The sequence below is a fragment of the Trifolium pratense genome, linkage group LG7, assembly GCF_020283565.1.
Source record: "Trifolium pratense cultivar HEN17-A07 linkage group LG7, ARS_RC_1.1, whole genome shotgun sequence".
NCBI classification, from domain to species: domain Eukaryota; kingdom Viridiplantae; phylum Streptophyta; class Magnoliopsida; order Fabales; family Fabaceae; genus Trifolium; species Trifolium pratense.
Window position 1 is genome coordinate 2,828,462 of NC_060065.1, and position 20,007 is coordinate 2,848,468.

The following is a 20,007-nucleotide window of genomic DNA, read 5'->3' on the forward strand; positions in this document are numbered from 1 at the left end:
GTACATTTTGTTGCTTGTGTGAATACTTTCCTTGTGAGTAATTTTTAAAAAATTATCTCTCGAGCCATTTTGAACCTTTGTATGTCCTGTTTGTGCAGTGAAAAGAGAGTGAATATACGGCTGATGAGAACGTGAGAAGCTACATTTTGTAGTTTTTACTTTTTCATGGCAAAATTGCGTGTAAAAATGAGATGATCGAATCTGAATGAAGAAAAAATTTAAGGAAGAAGGGAACAGTGACCATGATCGAATATGAATGAAGAAAAAATTAGTATGTTTTCAATTTTTTATACAACTTCAAAGAAAAGAAGACAATGAAGAAGAAAAGGAACATCAAACAAATGTGAGTTGTTTGCAGATCAATTGGATTAATTAAAGTGAATATAATTTTTTTTTTGTTTTATAATAATATGGGAATATTGTAAAAAAATAAAATAAATTGACCCCTTATATATACATAATACATGAGCCCTAGGCTTTTGGACCCAAGCATATATCCCCAGGACAGGACCGCCCCTGATGGGATTTTACTAAGTAGTGGATCATGGCCCCCCTATAAAATGTAGCTTTAAAGTGATTGTGGATTTGCCCAAAATTAGTATTGCATGTGGTTTTAACGGCATGTAGTCTGATCATGATCGATCATTTCTAATTAAAATACTATTCGATCAAATTGTTTATCTATCCTAAATTTAGATCATGTTATCTTAATTAAATAATCTGATTTATCCTGACTGCATGCGATTTTAGGATGCTATTCAAATTCATTTACCCAACACCAAAAGTCCAAAACAAACACATGTTAAATGTATGTTTGAATATAAAAAATTGCAGCGACTTGTTGCTGTTTTAGTTCTTTTTTAATCGTGAATTCAAACACACCATAATTAAATTTTTATGTGTTAATCTGAAAATACAACTTCAAATTGTTTTCTTATATTAATACGGATCAATAAAAATGTACGCATGGTTAAACTCTAAGTAGACCACCCCTAACGATCGCATAAATCGCTACTTGTGCACCATATATAATTTGATGGACTTCTTCATGTTAGAATTAGTCTTAAATAAAATCAAAACTTGAGAATAGTAAAGCACGTGTTCTCACAGAGAGGTGTCACGACTCATGCATATGGGTGGGTGCTGCATAGAGCAGGTGTTATATTGTCTATTCGGTTATATATGATCAATACAACTTGAGGAGAGGCCTCACGAGGCGGTGATCCATGTTTAATTAATTGGTCACACAATTATTTTATGTTTTTAATCAAAGCCAAATCAACTACAGTATTATTATTTGGAAAATTTAAAAAATTTGAGATGATTAGTTGATGATCAATCATCAAAGTGGGATCGTTGACCAAATTAGTTTAGAAAAACCAACCAACACATGGCAGTTAACATGGTAATTAGTAGTAAAAACTAAAAACTTTAATTTAGGACAATAAATAATGTTTGATTAAAGTAGGTAAATGTTGTCACGACTCTCTTATATAAATATGCACTCTACAAAGAACTTCCCTTTTAGTACACAAAATAAAACAGCCAGGTTAGTGAGAGAGAGAGAGAGGATAGATCTCTCTCAAGGCATTTAATTGCAGAGATTTTTTTGCTTTTCTCAATATAAGCAAAAACCAAAGTCTAGTTTATTTGAATTTGAAGCCATTATCTTTTCTTTTTTTTATTATTGCTATCTTTCTTGATGCTTCTAAGTTTGTCTCATTGCTTTATTTTCATTTGATCCCATGCTCTCTTCACTAAATTCCTTTGTCTTCTGTGTCAACTTTAGATCCATCCATTCATCAAAACAAACAAATAAAACTAAACTTCTTTTTCTCCTATCCCTATCTTCTTCCTCTTATCAAAGCCTAAACTAAAAAAGATAGAAAAAGCGTAGTATCTTTTTAGTGAGTAAAAATATGGGTACTGGTTGGAGAAGAGCCTTTTGTACACGAGATCCTGAATCTACCATATCAGATAATAACAACAACAACAACAACAATGGAGTCTCAAGCCCAAGTTCAAGCCCAAGCCCAAGAAGCTGTGTTCGATTGAGTTTTCTTTCTGGAGGTAGTAGTAATCCTTCAACTCCACGTTTGCATCAATCTCAACCAGTTTCAAGTCCAAGCTTGCGTTGTCGTACAATAACTGAAGCAGCTTCTCAAATTACAAATGATAGTCCCAGATTTCATAGCAAAAACAACACTCCAAGAGCAACTAAATCTCCTAGACCAAATCAAACATCAAATCCTTCTTCTCCTCGCTCTCCTTTGAAGTTATCCCTCTTCAAAAACAGCTTCAAATTCAGGGTATGTAATATTACTATACTTACTTTTTCATTTTCATCCATATTTATTTGATTTTGATAAGATCCAACTAATGATGATGCTGATTGGTTTTGATGTTTATTATTGAAACAGAGTAGCTGTGGAATCTGTTTGAATAGTGTGAAAACGGGACAGGGAATGGCGATATACACAGCAGAATGTGCACATGCTTTTCATTTCCCGTGTATAGCAGCACATGTACGCAACCATGCTACTCTCGTTTGCCCTGTTTGCAACGCTACATGGAAAGACGTTCCTCTACTAGCGGCGCACAAGAATCTCGCAGCTACAAAATCCAACGAAATCTCCAATGCAAGTGACAAAATTCAAACGGAAATTCCCTCTCCGGTTTTCAGAACCAAAAGCTTGGATCAGTCTCAACAACAAAAGCATTCTGAATCAATGAGATCTTACGACGATGATGAACCACTCATTTCTCCGACTTCCGGTGGTGGAAGGATTAACACTATTCCTGAAGCAGATGAAAATGCTGAAGAGGAAGAAGACGATGACAACGTTGAGTTTCAAGGATTTTTCGTCAACACAAAATCTTCCTCAACTAACAAATCCTACTCTGACGATAAACAATCCGGTGATGCAGATTCAAGAACTGTTCAGGTGAAGCTAATGCCGGAGTGTGCAGTGGTATCAATTTCCAGAACGCACGAAACATACGCTTTGGTTTTAAAAGTAAAAGCACCACCGCCTCTCCGCGGCGGAAGCAGCACTCTAGATCCTTCCCGGCGAGCACCGATAGATCTCGTTACAGTTCTCGATGTTGGTGGAAGCATGAGCAGTGCAAAGCTTCACATGCTAAAACGCGCGATGCGTTTGGTTATTTCATCTCTTGGTCCAGCTGATAGGCTTTCTATCGTTGCTTTTTCTGCTATTTCCAAACGACTCTTACCGTTAAGAAGAATGACGGCACAGGGTCAACGTTTGGCTCGGCGTATCGTTGACCGTCTTGTTACCGGTGAAGGAAACAACAGCGTTAGTGAAGCTTTGAGAAAAGCAACAAGTGTGTTAGAAGATCGGAGAGAAAGAAACCCGGTTGCAAGTGTCATGTTATTATCCGACGGTCAAGATGAGAAGGTTAACAACAATAACAAACAAAATCAACGAAAGACATGGAGCCACGCGTCATCGACCCGGTTCGCGCATATTGAAATTCCGGTTCATGCGTTTGGGTTTGGTAATAAAAGCGGTTACAGTCATGAACCGGGTGAGGATGCGTTTGCAAAGTGTGTTGGTGGGCTTTTGAGCGTTGTTGTTCAAGACTTAAGAGTTCAATTGGGCTTTCAATCTGATTCGGCCCGGGCCGAAATTAGTGCTATCTATTCATGCAGTGGAAGGCCCACGCTGTTAAGCTTAGGAGCCGTACGGCTCGGCGATTTATACGCCGAAGAAGAAAGAGAACTATTGGTGGAGATGAGAGTTCCAGCGTCAGCATTGGGGAATGGGACCCACCATGTGATGACGGTAAGGTGTCTTTATAAAGACCCAGCAAGTCAAGAGATAGTATACGGTAGAGAACAGGGACTTATGGTACAACTACCTCAGCATCAATCTCAGACCGTACGATCATCATCAGGAATGAGGATCGAACGGTTGAGGAATCTTTTCATAACTACACGAGCCATAGCTGAATCAAGGAGGCTTCTAGATCATAACAATGACTTCACCAGCGCTCATCATTTACTAGCTTCAGCTCGTGCGCTTTTGATTCAATCTGGCTCAGCTTCAGCTGAACAATATGTACGTGGCTTGGAAGCTGAACTTGCAGAGCTACATTGGAGGAGACAACAAGAACAGGTTCAAGTTGAAGTTCAGCAACATCAATTGATGCAAAGGAGAAGAGGGGGTGAGAATTTGGTGGATGAAAATGGTGAGCCGCTTACACCAACATCGGCTTGGAGAGCAGCTGAGAAGCTGGCTAAGATGGCTATGGTCAAGAAGTCTTTAAATAAAGTCAGCGACTTACACGGCTTTGAAAATGCTAGGTTTTAAATTTTAATTTCCTTTTTTATTTTAATAAATTTGTTTTCTTTTGTTAATTTTGGAATTGAAAAATATATGTAAAGGACTTTAATTACGTAATATTTAGAGGGAAGAAAACAATTGGGGATGGGACAAGGTGGTAGCAGACGGCGCGGCCCTTTGTGGATTAGCAGAAGATACGATGGTGGATTATGTCATGGAGTGTAGGACCACCTTAAAATTGGAGGATTTCATTGGTTGGTTGGTTGCTCCATCATATCTTTTTGTCATCTCTTTTATACTATTGTTATCAATTTTAATCATTCCCTTTTCAAGATCATAGTCCATTTGAATCATAAAAATATCATAGTCCATGATATCATATGTACAATATTTACTAAAACTCACACTACTTGTTTGGCATGTTGACATGGGGATTTTATGATTTTATCACTTTTTTCCTCAAATCTTGTTATGCTTTGCCATTTTGGTGATATTGAGGATTTTTTTGTTGTGGTTTTATTTTTCTATGGAATTTTGGAAATGGATTTCCTGCTGTTACAGCAGGACGCTGTAACAGCTAGGGACCGTCCGATCATAATCGTGTGGCTGTGATCGTTTTGAGTAATTTTGTAAATGAATTGTTCTGATCCGTCCGATCTGATAATGGATGGCTGAGATGCAAAACAGCGTGAAACTGTGTGATTCCCAACAGCAGGGAATCCAGATCCAATTTTGGTTGTGGTTTTAATATAGTGGATATATATGTGGGGCTAATAATTAAAGATGGGGCTAACATGATAGTATATCTTTTGGGTGAAATACATGACAGAGGACAGAACTTAATCATGAATGAATGATTGCGTGGCAACTTGATGCTTTTCCCCATCTTATATTGGAAATACCTTGCCATAACAATTTTGATTCAACATATGTGGAATGGACCCAAAAGTGTTATAATGCAATCATGACTAACATTGTGTTTTCCTCGGCCGACACGTAATCAGATCACAAATGTAAATTTTTTGTTTTTTACCAGAGTCTTTTGACATTCTCCACCGCGTTAGGTGTGTTGATGGGTTATAATTTGCTCAGATCTGTGTGGAGTGTTTTGGTTAATTGCGTTTTCTCTTTATCCCGAAAGAGTTTGGTGTGTCAAGGGTTTGTATTGGTGGGAGATGTTTTAGCTTTGCATAAGCTTTGTGATTGATACGTTTTTGCCACATTGTGTGGTGTTGTTTGGTGAGGGGTTTAGATAGCTTGAGTGGATAGTTTCAAGTTTTTGTTTGGCTTTGGAATGGTGGTGGAGGTTTTTGATTGGCTGCTGTGTGGGTTTTGCCTCTGGTGGATTTTAAAAGGGATAGTTTTAGTTGATAATTTAAAAGGGTTAGTTTTAGTTGATAGTTTGTTTAACTCTGGTTTAACAGGTGGGTAGTGTTTTGACTAGTTTTTGTTGGTATTGTTTGGTTGCTTTTTAGTGTTAGAAGTATGTACTCAAGCTATTGTAAGAGATGAGTTGGTGTAGTTATTTGTTGTGCCTTTTAGTTGGTTAAGGTATTTTCATCACACTGTCTTTATTTTTATATTGACAATTTCTTGTACTTTTTGTTTAGAGGAGTTGTCCATTAATAAACTTTGCTAATTATAAATAAAAAAAAAAAAGTGCTTTGCAGTATTTGTTGTTGAAGGAGAGGGGGAAGTGGGGTGCCTTTTTTGTGTGAGAAATACGATTTCTAAACACATGATGGCAAGTGAATGAATTGCATCAAATTGAGTTATAAGAGGTAAACCTAATCAGCAGGAATAAACTTTTTAAAAGTAAGTTGGTTTGTGTTGCTCTATTAGTCTACTTAAGTTTCTTGTGGCTAGCTAAGGAAGGTTTGTTAACCCTGAAACTTTTGTTAGTAGATAATATGTAAGTACTTCAATAAATGTTTTTTGAATTTTAAGGTTTACTTTGGGGTAAATTTTACTATTCCATGGTGGACCAGTCACAAATAACATTATAACGAATATGAATTTTATAAAATCCACCGTTGGATTAAAAGTTTAGATGATATAGATCATCCATAAAAAAATTTAGAAAAACTGAAAACAATTTGATATGTTATTGAGACACATCAAGATTAAAGGTTTATTAAATAACATAAATCTTGATCGGTCTCAATTAACACATCAAATTATTTTCAAAAAAAATTTAAAAATTTATGGATGATCTATATTATATAAACTTTTAATCCAATAGTAAATTTTGGAAAATTCATATTCGGTAGATTACTTGTCTACGGTGGACCACCCACGGTGAAGTTGGTCCACCGTAGCATTATCTAATACCATAGTCAAACGCTTCACTTTCTATTATTTGTGTCATGATATATATATATCCAATTTTAGTAGTGTTCTGGTGAAGAACACAGGGGGTTTGTATTATTCAAGATTGATAATGGATACAAGTATGATTAGAGGAAAAATATCTTCTATTTACAAGATTGAAAGAATTGTGTCTTTACAAGAATGAAAGTATGGTGGTTTCTCAGAATGAGAGAGACCCTGTAGAATCAGTAAAAAAAAAAATCCTCCTCTTTCTCTTGAAACAGACCCTATTTATAGGCAAAAAATCTCCTCTTGTTTCTTAAGTAACTGCCTTGCTTGGAGAGGAATTCATGGGTAGTGGGTGGTTTATTTTCCTTCTTCTCCAAGCTTCTTCCTTCTTCTCCAAGCCTCTTCCTTCTTCTCCAAGTCATGGTGGATCATGCTTATCATGTGTTTTTCTTGGTTGTTTTCACGCTTCTCCTTTAGATGTTCCCATTGGGCTTTTTCGTATTGGGCCTTAACAAATCACACCTTGGTCCATAGCCCGGTACACAGCCCCCCAAGCACGAGGCTTCAAGAAGGCGAAGTGCTTTTGATTAAAATCACTTGGCAATTATTATGCCTCGATGTTGTTCTATGTCGCCTATTTGTTGCTGACTCATACTATTTGTCTGCTTGTCGCCTTGTCCTTCCTTTTGTTGTTGATATTTCTTAGGTAATTTGTTCGCCCTTCTATGACTTTTGAATATCTTGATGTACGTCATTTGTGGCTTTGAATATTGTTGTCATTGTTTCTTGGCGACTTTGAGCAAGTTGGCAAGTCGCCCTTCCTTCTTTTCCATCGTATTTGCATTTTCGAGCCAGCGTTGTCACCAATCTCGCCTCTTCGTCTTTCGCGGATCGCCTTTCCTTCTTGGAAACGAAGTGGCTAGTAACTTTGTTAGTCTATACTTCTGCTTCTTCTACTCAACATAAGTTTTTTATTTTCTTTTGACATTCTATATTTGGAGATTGTAAGTAGTCTGGCGTAATCTGTCTCGCCACTTCTTTGTTGTAGTTGATTTTCGTACTGCCAGGCTTGCACGCCTTATTTGGTAACTGTTGTTTCTTGGCGATTTAGAAAGAATTGGCGCTGCTCGGATTCGCCCTTCCACTATACTTTGTGTCTAGTGTTGAAAATAATCTCGCCTTTGAAAATTTTTAACTTTGCACCTGCAATGTCTTTAGCTCTTTAAATATAATTATATATCATTTGTGAATAACTTTATACCTGTTGCCTTTTGGCGGTTGTAGCTGGTATGGCGATATGTCGCCTTGTTTCGCTGTATGACGAACGACTTGGTTGTGTCCTTCTTGCTTTTAGAATCTTATGACTTGACGTTATGGTGAATCGTCCTGTTTTGACTTTGTGTGGTGTTGATAATCCTGCCTTTCTTCGCTGTATATTTTCTGTTTTTGACGCCCCCTACGGGTGACGCCAGGGCCTTTCAACCTTGTTTTATTTTCTGTTTTTGACGCCCCCTACGGGTGACGCCAGGGCCTTTCAACCTTGTTTTATTTTCTGTTTTTGACGCCCACTACGGGTGACGCCAGGGCCTTTCAACCTTGATTTAATTTCTGTTTCTGACGCCCCCTACGGGTGACGCCAAGGCCTCTCAACCCTGATTTAATTTCTGTTTCTGACGCCCCCTACGGGTGACGCCAAGGCCTCTCAACCCTGATTTAATTTCTGTTTCTGACGCCCCCTACGGGTGACGCCAAGGCCTCTCAACCCTGATTTATTTTCTGTTTCTGACGCCCCCTACGGGTGACGCCAAGGCCTCTCAACCCTGATTTATTTTCTGTTTCTGACGTCCCCTACGGGTGACGCCAAGGCCTCTCAACCCTGATTTAATTTCTGTTTCTGACGCCCCCTACGGGTGACGCCAAGGCCTCTCAACCCTGATTTAATTTCTGTTTCTGACGCCCCCTACGGGTGACGCCAAGGCCTCTCAACCCTGATTTATTTTCTGTTTCTGACGTCCCCTACGGGTGACGCCAAGGCCTCTCAACCCTGATTTAATTTCTGTTTCTGACGCCCCCTACGGGTGACGCCAAGGCCTCTCAACCCTGATTTATTTTCTGTTTCTGACGTCCCCTACGGGTGACGCCAAGGCCTCTCAACCCTGATTTAATTTCTGTTTCTGACGCCCCCTACGGGTGACGCCAAGGCCTCTCAACCCTGATTTATTTTCTGTTTCTGACGTCCCCTACGGGTGACGCCAAGGCCTCTCAACCCTGTTTTATTTTCTTCAGAGCTTTCATATGAGTTGATCTTGAATAATTTTTTGTTCAGAGCCCGCAGCTTAATCATGATTACTGCAAATAAGCTTTGATACATTAGAGGTTCAACGATAATAATATATGAAAAATAAAACAAACGAAAATGATACCGCCATGGGTGGTTTGTCGCGGCGCTCCTCGCCTGAAGTATTAGTTGGCGGCTTCTATCTCGCCGAGTGGCATCACTGACCAATTGCTTGTGTTTCAAGATCGCCGCTTGAAAGGGTGTTGATGTTTATTTTGACCGTATAAGAAAAGTACAGACAATGCTGATGCTTAACTTGGTTGTATGTGTGTGTAAGGCTTGATTGCGCAGATTTGTGGGGAAATTTATATCTCATCAAATACAAAATGCCGCACCTGAGCATGAAACTTATTTTGGGACATTTTGAAAGAGTGAGAACACTTAATAAACATTAATAATAATAACGGTAAACACATTATTATACAAATAATAAATAGATGAATATTAGTCTAAAGTAATGGATCGTCATATGTTCCATAGCAGTGGGTATTCTAAGTTATCATCATTCCTTTGATAAACATACTAAAATGAGATAAAACAAATCCAAATATCTGTCAAAATAGTTGTAAGTCGTCGAAAACAGAAAGTAAAGGATTGAAGGCACCTGGATTATGGTCGTTCAAGCCGGCAGATGATCTGTATGTGTTCGCTTTATAACTTGAATCGTTTACCATTGTACTTGTCCTCCTCACGTCTCTTTACCTCTCACGTTGTGGTCTACATTGCATCGTATTCATCCTTAAATCGCCATAGTTCCAAAATTTGCTCCAATTTCCACAAAACAGTTACATGATTTTGACGGCGATGACGTCCACGTTTGAAACAACAATGAGTGAAGTTGTAACACCGAGGATTTGCAGCATGACAGCAATGTTGAATGGCAATGGCAGTTCGGCGGGATAGCGAATTTAGGTCCGCGTTATTGATTAAACAGAATCCAGCGTGGATGAACCAGATTAAAATATAAATGTGCCAAATTGAAATAGCAACAATAGATGAATGTACCAAATCGAAATGAGTTAGTCATCGTAATATATTAATATAGTACTGCTGGTGAAGTTAAATATACGCAAATTGAATCATAAGGAATGGCAGGCCAATAATACATCTAGTGAACGTGCTCATACTCCCTTTTTATTTTTTATCAAAGTCAGAACACAATTCAAACCAGAATCTAACATAAAACCTTGAAAATTAGCATAGTAAAAGCCAAACCTTGCGAATTGACACGTAAGCATGATCACCTGATATTGGACTTGAAGTTCGGAAATCCGGCGTGTTTGTTGGAGATTTTGAAGCGTTTGTCGGTTATGAAAAAGTGTGATGAGGATTCACGAATCCAGTCGGTTTCTTTGTTTTAGGATTTTACCTCGATTTTCGTTCCCAAAATATTTTCTCCGCCGAGGTAGTATTTCAAGAACGTATCCACCATCGCCGTCGCCACGAAGATTGTACGAACTGAAATACAGTCTTACGCTGTATTTTCATTTTACAGTCGGAGTGGTTATGTTGTTGCTTGTCGCACCAGAGACCTGATACGATGGTGGTGGTGATGGTCGCAACCGGAAAGTGAGGTTGGTAAGGATTCGCCGAGTTCGAATCGGAGATGCCGAGGGCGGATCGTTGGGTGTAAGTTCTGGCGAATCGTTCGGAGAAGAGAACATCACACACCCAAACTCACCGGGAGGATGGAAAGTGATGTAACAATTTTATGATCAACCAAATGTGGAGAGTAGTGATTGCGGCGACGTTATGAACAACGTGCAGTGTTGACGATACTATAAATGCATTCACATTTGATGTTGTGTTTCACCGCCGCCATTACTTCTCCCCTTGAAACTGTCTGTTTGTCAGATGTGTGGCCGGGAAATCATTTTTACCGCTGCCCCACGGTGGGCGCCAAAATGTTCTGGTGAAGAACACAGGGGGTTTGTATTATTCAAGATTGATAATGGATACAAGTATGATTAGAGGAAAAATATCTTCTATTTACAAGATTGAAAGAATTGTGTCTTTACAAGAATGAAAGTATGGTGGTTTCTCAGAATGAGAGAGACCCTGTAGAATCAGTAAAAAAAAATCCTCCTCTTTCTCTTGAAACAGACCCTATTTATAGGCAAAAAATCTCCTCTTGTTTCTTAAGTAACTGCCTTGCTTGGAGAGGAATTCATGGGTAGTGGGTGGTTTATTTTCCTTCTTCTCCAAGCTTCTTCCTTCTTCTCCAAGTCTCTTCCTTCTTCTCCAAGTCATGGTGGATCATGTTTATCATGTGTTTTTCTTGGTTGTTTTCACGCTTCTCCTTTAGATGTTCCCATTGGGCTTTTTCGTATTGGGCCTTAACAAATCACACCTTGGTCCATAGCCCGGTACAAGTAGATATATTGTTGTCATCTACCTCAAAGGAGTGGTAGTTTCAAAGTCTCAATTTATAAGCACATTTATACAGATATGAATGAGGCTTAAGTCGAGGTTAGTAGCTGTTCATAAATGTGAAGGCCAACATTGAAAGCGGTTCATTGTACCATCTCTATCAGAGAGCATTAGTGTCCTCTGTTTGACAACAAATTTTCTGCTACTTTGTGAAAAATAAATAAGAGAGGGAGGGGTGGCAATTTAAGATAGTTAGCATCAACAAAGGACCTTAAGTAGAAACCACAGTTGTGGAGCCCAATAAGTGTCTCACTTGTCACAATCCATCACTAGGCTTTTGTGTTCTTGACAGACCCTGTGTGTTGTTTTGGTTTTATTCTTGGTTGTGTGGTAATTACTTGGAGGTTGGAGCCTTGCTTGGCTAGCTACCACTAAAATAACAAAGAGATATTCTTTTGCCACTAAATTTTTGGGGCGCCCTAAGCTTCTCCCATTTTATCATTTTATTATTTAAGTAGCGGACATAGTAAAAATAAAAAAAAATTGAAAATATCGTCCGCTACTTATGTAACGGACGTTATAAAGATATGATGTTTTGAGGGGTATCCGATACCTAAGTAATGAGTGAGGATATTTTAATAAATTCGTAAGACGTGAAAAAAAAAAAATAAGACAGGCAAAAGAAAAACTCAAACAACAAAGGATCGCAGTCACACCGGGCAAGACATGAGTGAGAGGGGCATACTTATTATGTCACCTAGTCTGTCTATTTTTTTCATCACTTTGTCTATTATTTGAAGAGAAAGACTTTTGATTTTGAAATGAAATCATAAACATAAAAAAGGAAGAAAATAAAATTTGTAATGAAAATATTAATTTTGAAACTTAAAAAAAAAAAAAAAATTGAAAGCAGTGTATTTTTATTTTTGTTTTGATAAATTGAAATAAGCAATTTTCCTTTATTTGATTATTTATGAAAATACAATAAAATCAATTATCTCTATCACATATTGTTTGTTGATTCTTCTCACTTCATTAAAGGTAAAAGGACATTACATCAATTATTCATGTTTTTATGTGGTACAGAAGAAAGACAGACCCATTTTTCACGTGATTTTTATTTAGCTAAACAAACAAATAAAATCCTATTTTTATCACACTATAGAATAGATAGATAATGTCAATGACTCGAACGAGAGATACCTGATGCCGGCAACAATTTCCATTGATTTGCTAGAAGTGTACCTGCAAATACTTCAATTTCCGGTAAAAGGAGAGCGTCAATTCTCACTAAACGTTCCTCTAGCTCTAGTAAGACACCATCGTACGTACCATTTTTCTTTCAAAAATTCATCTTTGAATGGGGACACGAATTGAACTTAAATGAGGTGAAGTTCGACATGGGCCTTAGCCCGGTCCAAAACATTGTTCATGATAACAACATTATAAACATTTTATCTTCCTTTTTCCCATGTTCATTTTATCTTTTCTATCACTTACAAACGAAGGGATAGTGTTGCTGCACGTATAAGCCATGGAACAGAGGTAAGGATTTTAGATATTATATAAAAAAACAAATTATACTACTATCTATTAGAAAATTGGTCTATACTTAACCACAAAAGTTAGTTTAAGAGTTGAGTACTTATAAAGACTATCTATACAATATCCCTAACCCAAGACTTCTAACGCTGTCTATTTAAATTGTGGTTGAAAATGTAACACAGACATTTTGCAGTAACCAAATTTATATATTTAATCATTATATGAAATATGCATTTGTGCTAATGATAATATTGTTTCATCATAGAACACATTTCTGTAGCATATAAAAAAGTAGTGGTGATTTTGTGGATGAATTCACGTGATATTGTAGGGGGGACCATTGCTCACTAGTCACTCTGTCTGTACAACACCCGATCGATAGAGATTGCTTATCATTGCCTTCTTCAACCTTTTCTTTTTCTTATATATATGGGGAATTTGTAGCCCACGTTTCACAGTGTGAATATGGAAATTTTCTCATCGCAACCACTCATTTTCTCCCCTACCTCCCTAGCAATTCGAAAAATATTTTTCGAATTTTTTATAGTGTAAATTTTACACTAAAAATATAGTTCGGAACATATTTTCTGATTTTTTTTTTGCACGCTAGGGTAGTAGGCGAGAAAGTGAATGGGTGGGATGAGAAAATTTCGTGAATATGTATGCCTTAACAACCCAGTTAGATATCTGTTAGTGTCAAACAACCTAAGAAAGTCTAGTGAAAAAGTGGTTGGATCCATACGATGTGACAAAACAAGTTCCAAATATCTTTAGTAAAAAAGTAATATATGAAAAACAAAATATTTAATGTTACATATGTATAAAAGAATATTCATCTATGTATTTATCCAATCTACTAACACCCGGCATTTTAACGCATATTCGACTGGGTTGAAAATTTAACCAATGCTAGTAGCAAACACTCAAAACTGCAATGCTTCTGGAATGGATAAAACGCAGTTAATTATCAACGAGTAACTGCGTACGGCCATCGGATAAAAAATGAATTGGTTATGATTAAAACTGTGAAAAAGTAGTTAAATAAAATCAGATTAATTAGAGCTGTGTGATTACTTTTCTGCGGTCCAGATTATCTACTGCGTGAAACTGCATGAAAGCAGTACAGTAGAGAATCCTGGTGCCAATGATGCTTCTATTTAGTAGTGACTAGTGAGTAATCCTTTGGCAGTGGTGAACACTTAATTTCATTTTTATTTTTTTTCAATCCTAAATAATTCTAAATACATATCAATGTAGTAAATTTTTTTTTGTTGGTATCTATTTCATTAGTTAGAAGAATTCTAATGCTGGGTGATTTAGAATAATTTTTTTGTTTATGTGGTTTTTGTTTGACAGAATGGGGTGACTTTAGATATGTGCCTTGTGGTGTGGTTGGTTTCCTAGACTTGAAAGGGCTTGTTTGTTCTATTAACCCCTAAGGGTTTGGTTAGTGATTAACACGTCAACTCATCCCTCGATCTGGGTTCATTTTTCACAATTCCATTGAATCATGGGCATATTGAAAATGGTTTAGAGATTGCGTTGAGTTTATTTTAATGTAAGTACAAAAATTGGCTTTCGTTGATTTCACCTCCTACATTAAAGTTATTGAACACACAACTTGAATGGTCTCTTTTCCTTCGTGTGAACATTCACAATTATTAAGGAACAAATATTTTGTGGTATAATTTTGTTAAAATAAATAAGTGTTCATTGCAATTTTTTTTTAAAGAAGGTAAATATATTAATAATTAAAAAAATATCTGGATCAAGCACAAGATGTACTTAATCAAGGATAAAAACAAAAGTCACCAGAGGGCTAAACAACGCGCCACAATTCCGCAAAATATTACTCAAGCCTAGGGCCTCTTGTATATTACTCAAACCTCTCACCACTTTATTTATTTGGCTTTAATGCACTTTTGATCCCCTATTTTGAAATTCATGAACTTTTGATCCCCTATTTTAAAAGCCAATTTTTTGATCCCCTATTTTGAAAAATCTGAACTTTTGATCCTCTATTTTGAAAAACCTGAAGTATATATGTAATCATTAATATGTACTCCTTCGTCTCATTTTAAATGACTTATTTGACCATTTCACACACTTTAAGAAAAATGCATAAATAAAAAAAAGAGAGTTGTATAATTACTAAACTGCCTTTACTTTTTTCATTACCAGTATTAATGATTAAATTGGCCCACATAAAGTGTAAAATTGGAAAAAATGACTTTAATCTGCTCGTGTCAAAAGAAACCCAACGGCTCCTCAGATTTCAATTTCAAAAGTTTAGAATTTTCACCATCGCATCTCTTTGAATTTTCATTTCCCTCTACAACTCTCACTTCCAGCGATTCTTTTTTCAATTTTCATCATCATCATCATCATCATCACATCAACAACAACATCAACATCATGTCTCTTCCCCCTGAAATCGACGATTTCTTCAAACAATCCATCGACCACTCATTAGGTCTTCCCATCTCCTCCCAAACCCTCGACATCAAGCTTCGCGCCTCCAAACATTCCGAACAAATTCTCCGCGATCAGAACACTTCACTTCTTCAAAAACTTAAACAAAAAGACCAACTCATTCAACAATCCAAGGTTTCTTTCAAATCCTCCGTAATTACTATTATTTATTTTTCAAGAAATAGTTTTTAGATTTTAATTTTTAATTTTCTTTTTTGGTTTTTGGATAGTATGAAGCGTGTGTGAATGCACTGGCGATAAAAAAGTTTGTTGAGGAGAATCAGAAATTGGCTGCGGAGTGTGAGAATTTGTTGGGGCATTGTAGTAAACTCAAGAAGGAATGTGCCTTGTATGATAATGATAGAGAAGCGTTGATTGATTTTCAGAATGAAGCTGAAGAGCGAGCCAGGGAAGCGTGTTTACGAGCTCAGGAGTTGGAACGTGATTTGGTTATGTATCAATTGGAGTTGAAGAAATGTCGCCGCCATGAAAATGAATCGGTATCAATTTTTTCGTTTTCTTTCATTCTTTTCAACTTGTTATTTTGAGATATTAATTGATTAGTTGTGTTGCTTGCTTAGGGATTGGTTTTTGTTATGTATGTTGCTTTGGTTTTTGTGTTTGTGTCTGATATCGATACATGTGATTACATTCAATTATGTAATTTTCTTAAATTACTACCGGTGTTGAGACGTGTCAGTGTTGTGTATTTGTCTGTGTCAGTGCTTCATAGCTTGAGAACCCTATCTTTTGTGTGAGATACAAATCATCTAGAGTTTTTGAACAACTGCATCATGTGTAAAGTTTATTATGATCAATAGTTTTTGAACCCTATCTTTTAATAGATTTTTGTTTGGATTTTTTGTATAAAAATAATAAGTTGTTTAGGGTTATTTCATTTGGGACATTGTTTAGTGAGGGGAAGGAAAGGGAAAGGGTTATTTACCAAACCTTCCCTTATTTAGGATATTAGAAATTTCAAAATGCTAACCCACTTGGGTTGGTCTGGTGGTATTAGATTGGGTTCGATTCTCTCTTGCGCCAATTTGGGTGGGCTAATTTAGCTTCTTCAAAAAAAAAAAAAAATCCTTTACTATATTTTGAAGTTTTCCAATATTGGGAGTTTTCGATATTCATACATGGTGGGAATCTACCCTCCCTTCTTTTTCTTTCCATCCATCACTCAACTTCCAAACAATGCCTTGAGGGATGATATAGATTGATTAGTACGAAATTTGATTAAATGGATTAGCTTTTGACCGAGTAGTTGCTGGGATGGATACACCCTGATGCTATACAGGGATTTGGGCACATGCTGAATTTTTAAGTTCTAATAATACTTGTAGGACTAATTTACACCCTAATAACGATAACATGCTTAGTTTTGGTGAAAGAATGTTAGACAATGAAATAGATAAGTTTTGACATATCAGGATTCAAACTAGACATGGTTCATAAGTCCTTACCTGTGGTAACAAAAAATTTCCTCTTAATTGATGGTGTGAGGTGTCCTTTATTTTTCAAAAGAAAAAGTTTCCCCAAGACTTCGAAATCCGGCTCCATCACTAAACATTTTTGGATTTAAATCAGTTTTACTTGAAAGTCATACGTGGCATCTTCCTGAGCTATCGTTGGATTTCTCATGCAAAAGTATGTGAACTTTTTGAGAGCTTAATTGATTGAACTCTAGTATTCAAAACAAGCAAATGTAAGCTTTGATAGTTCATTCACTCAGGTTGTTATGCAACGGCTAAGTTCTTTCCCACCATTCTTAAGTAAATATGCTTACCCTCATTTAAATTTGGATTTGGCAGTATTTTAATAGTAATTACACTGAGCTTTGTGATTTAACCTGCAATGCATTTCATCTAACATCCAACATAGTGCTTAATCTAATTTTGACTTCCATTAGTATCATGATGAGACATTGAAATTATTTTTGCTACATACTGCATATAACTATGCCAAATTGTGGTACAGCTAAGTCAGGAACCAACTTGGACTACTACTACTAGAATAGGAATAGTCTTGTTTATAATTTCATATTTTTACCCTTTCTCTCTAATCTCGAAATATGGCTAGGTGGCTCTCACAAGCGTTAATCCTTTGGTCATGAATGTTAGCTACTGATATTTACCTTATTTTACCAAGGTTGACTCTTCGGCAAGCACACTTGGGGTGGAGAGTTTGCTTGACTCACTTTTGGCAACAGTTACTACTAAAGACGAGTCTTCTACATATGAATTCTTGGTTGCAAATAGTGAAAATGAGCACTGTAAAAAGCTGCTGTCAATGTGGAACGGGTGAGGCTTGTAGTTCTTTGTTCCTCTTACTCTCCTGTCATGTTTCCTTATTTTTACATTATTCTTTTAGCCAATTTTTATCTCTGATGCCATATTCTAAACAATTAGCCAATGTTGTAAAATTGTGGCGATAGTGGCACTATAGCGCTATAATCTAGTGGGATCTGATGAATTTACTACGAAAACCACGACACCGTCCTAGTTTCTCTATTAGGGCAATCGCGGCCGCTGCTCCGGCTTCTATTGGCTGATGTAGTGACAGTAGCGGAAAAATGAGTCTTAGGTTTTTTTAAAAGAATAAAATTGAAAAAACTGCATGTGTCAAACACGTCGACCTATTTCTATAATATAAGAGTATTACTCTTATATTCACCATAATACGTAAATCTTTCAATATATAAGATATGATCTGCCTCCATTCCCTTTTGTATTTGTATATATGTGTAATTGAACTGACTTACTTCAAGCGATATGCAGCTTCTGCCATTTTCCTGCAACGCTATCCACTAAATCACCAAGTGGTATTTTCCACAATATGCTATTGATAACACTGCAGTAAACATGTAACAATCAGGAGTTTATATTTGACATGCAACTCTTAGAACCCTGATTATCATTTGGATTTTGTAGCTTAAAACAATCAACTCGGAGAGTATTGTCTCTTGTTGCTGAATTGATGTCTCTAGAAAAGGACAAAGAGCATCTAAGGATTAACCTTGACAGAGCTGAAGAGGAGGTGAGGATTGCTGACCCCCTTATATTCTTGACTTTTTCCAGTTTTTGGATTATAATGGAATGACTGACTTGGGATGGTGTAAACCATAGGGCAAACTACTATCTGTTGAAAATAGTATATTGGAAAAGGAGAACAGAAGGTTAGTGATGAAATACAAGGAAAGGAGTCATACAGAATCTGGCGGGAAGCTTACCAATAGTACATCTGCCAAGGTAAGAATCATCGGGGTGGTGTTGATTTTGCATCGTATGTTCAGTTTCATTTAATTTCGCACCTCCTTTTAAATGATTAATTTGCATTTTGCAGTCAAACAAGAGAAAGTCCAGTTCAAAGACAAGTAGCTCGATGGCGAAGAAGGTTGATTTTGATGATTTAGATTCAGTATCACCTAGACAAGCATTGTCACCCTTGCAAAGTAACTAACTCTGTACATTGTCTAGATTCATCTTCCTCTAACTAGACAACCGTTTTGATGATCTTTCAAAGTGATTTATATGTAGTTTGACACAGTTACTATATTTTTCATTTGTTGGAGTTGGTTTTGATTCTTAAAACCATGAAAAAACAGTGGGTGTTATGTGCCTGAAAAATCTCGACATACTTATGCAGTGCAGGGTATGGTTTTAACGAGTAAAGATTAATTTTTCAAAAGAAATTGAGGAACCCATTATAGAAATAGAGATGTCATTTCTTTTAATAAATTGAGAGCATTTCTACTCATTGGTTTACATGTTCTTATTTTTTTTGTTAACCTTCTATGGGAACACGTTTCACAATTCAAATAACACAAAACAGTGTCAATATTTATGCATTTACAACCCAGCTAGATATCTGTTAGTGTCAAACAACCGAAGATTAGTCTAGTGAAAGTGTGGTTGGATTCATACGATGTGACAAAACAAGTTCCAAATATTGATCGTAGAGATAGTGTTAGATATGCTTCAAATAGGATTATCTTTGGTAAAAGAAATATTTGAAAAACAAAATAAAAACTGTTAGTGTCTACAAAATTGATGACAATGATGATGAAAAACTGTTAATGACAATGGAGTATTTTGATGGAACTAAAAAATATATTATATACATCGTTACTCAATCCTTAGCTAAAATTTAACTGGGATTCAAATTGAATGATTTGAATCATATGTAATTAATGAAATCTATTGCACTACTATGAAACATGTTAAGCAAGATTCTGGACAAGTATTCCATTCTAAATATCTGAATTTGTTGTTAATTTTCAATAACTTTTCACATGTTGAAAAGTTCTCTTTTGGTTCAGATTTTTCAAAAAAAAGTCTATTTTTTCCAAAAAAAAACATCAATTTTTTTATTTTACTTATGGTTGTTTCAGATTTTTCAAAAATCATTTTAGTAAAACAATTATTTTTTCATCAAAATGAGAATATATTTTCAATAACTTTTAACAAAATCCATTTTTTTATCCCTCATCATCCCTCACCATTTTAAAAAAATAAATTTTTATGATTGTAAACAAACAGCAAATAACTTTAAATTTTCTTCAAAATCTCTGCAAAAAAAATTGATTTTTTTAAAGCTGGAACAAACAGGCCCTACATCTATCAATTTCGCAAACAAAACAAGAAATCCATTTGA

At 36.2% G+C, this 20,007-nt stretch overlaps 2 protein-coding genes across 2 annotated transcripts; both read left to right on the forward strand.

Annotated features, from left to right (window-relative positions):
• The first annotated feature begins 1,477 nt into the window (after window positions 1-1,477).
• LOC123893629 (E3 ubiquitin-protein ligase WAV3) lies at window positions 1,478-4,641 on the forward strand. Its single transcript, XM_045943394.1, has 2 exons — window positions 1,478-2,309; window positions 2,421-4,641. Exons 1-2 carry the CDS (start codon window positions 1,920-1,922, stop codon window positions 4,332-4,334), a joined length of 2,304 nt encoding a protein of 767 aa, XP_045799350.1. The 5' UTR covers window positions 1,478-1,919; the 3' UTR covers window positions 4,335-4,641.
• Window positions 4,642-15,162: 10,521 nt separating this feature from the next.
• On the forward strand, window positions 15,163-19,118 carry LOC123893631. Its single transcript, XM_045943395.1, has 6 exons — window positions 15,163-15,486; window positions 15,582-15,851; window positions 17,503-17,654; window positions 18,285-18,390; window positions 18,480-18,602; window positions 18,697-19,118. Exons 1-6 carry the CDS (start codon window positions 15,295-15,297, stop codon window positions 18,811-18,813), a joined length of 960 nt encoding a protein of 319 aa, XP_045799351.1. The 5' UTR covers window positions 15,163-15,294; the 3' UTR covers window positions 18,814-19,118.
• Window positions 19,119-20,007: the final 889 nt, after the last annotated feature.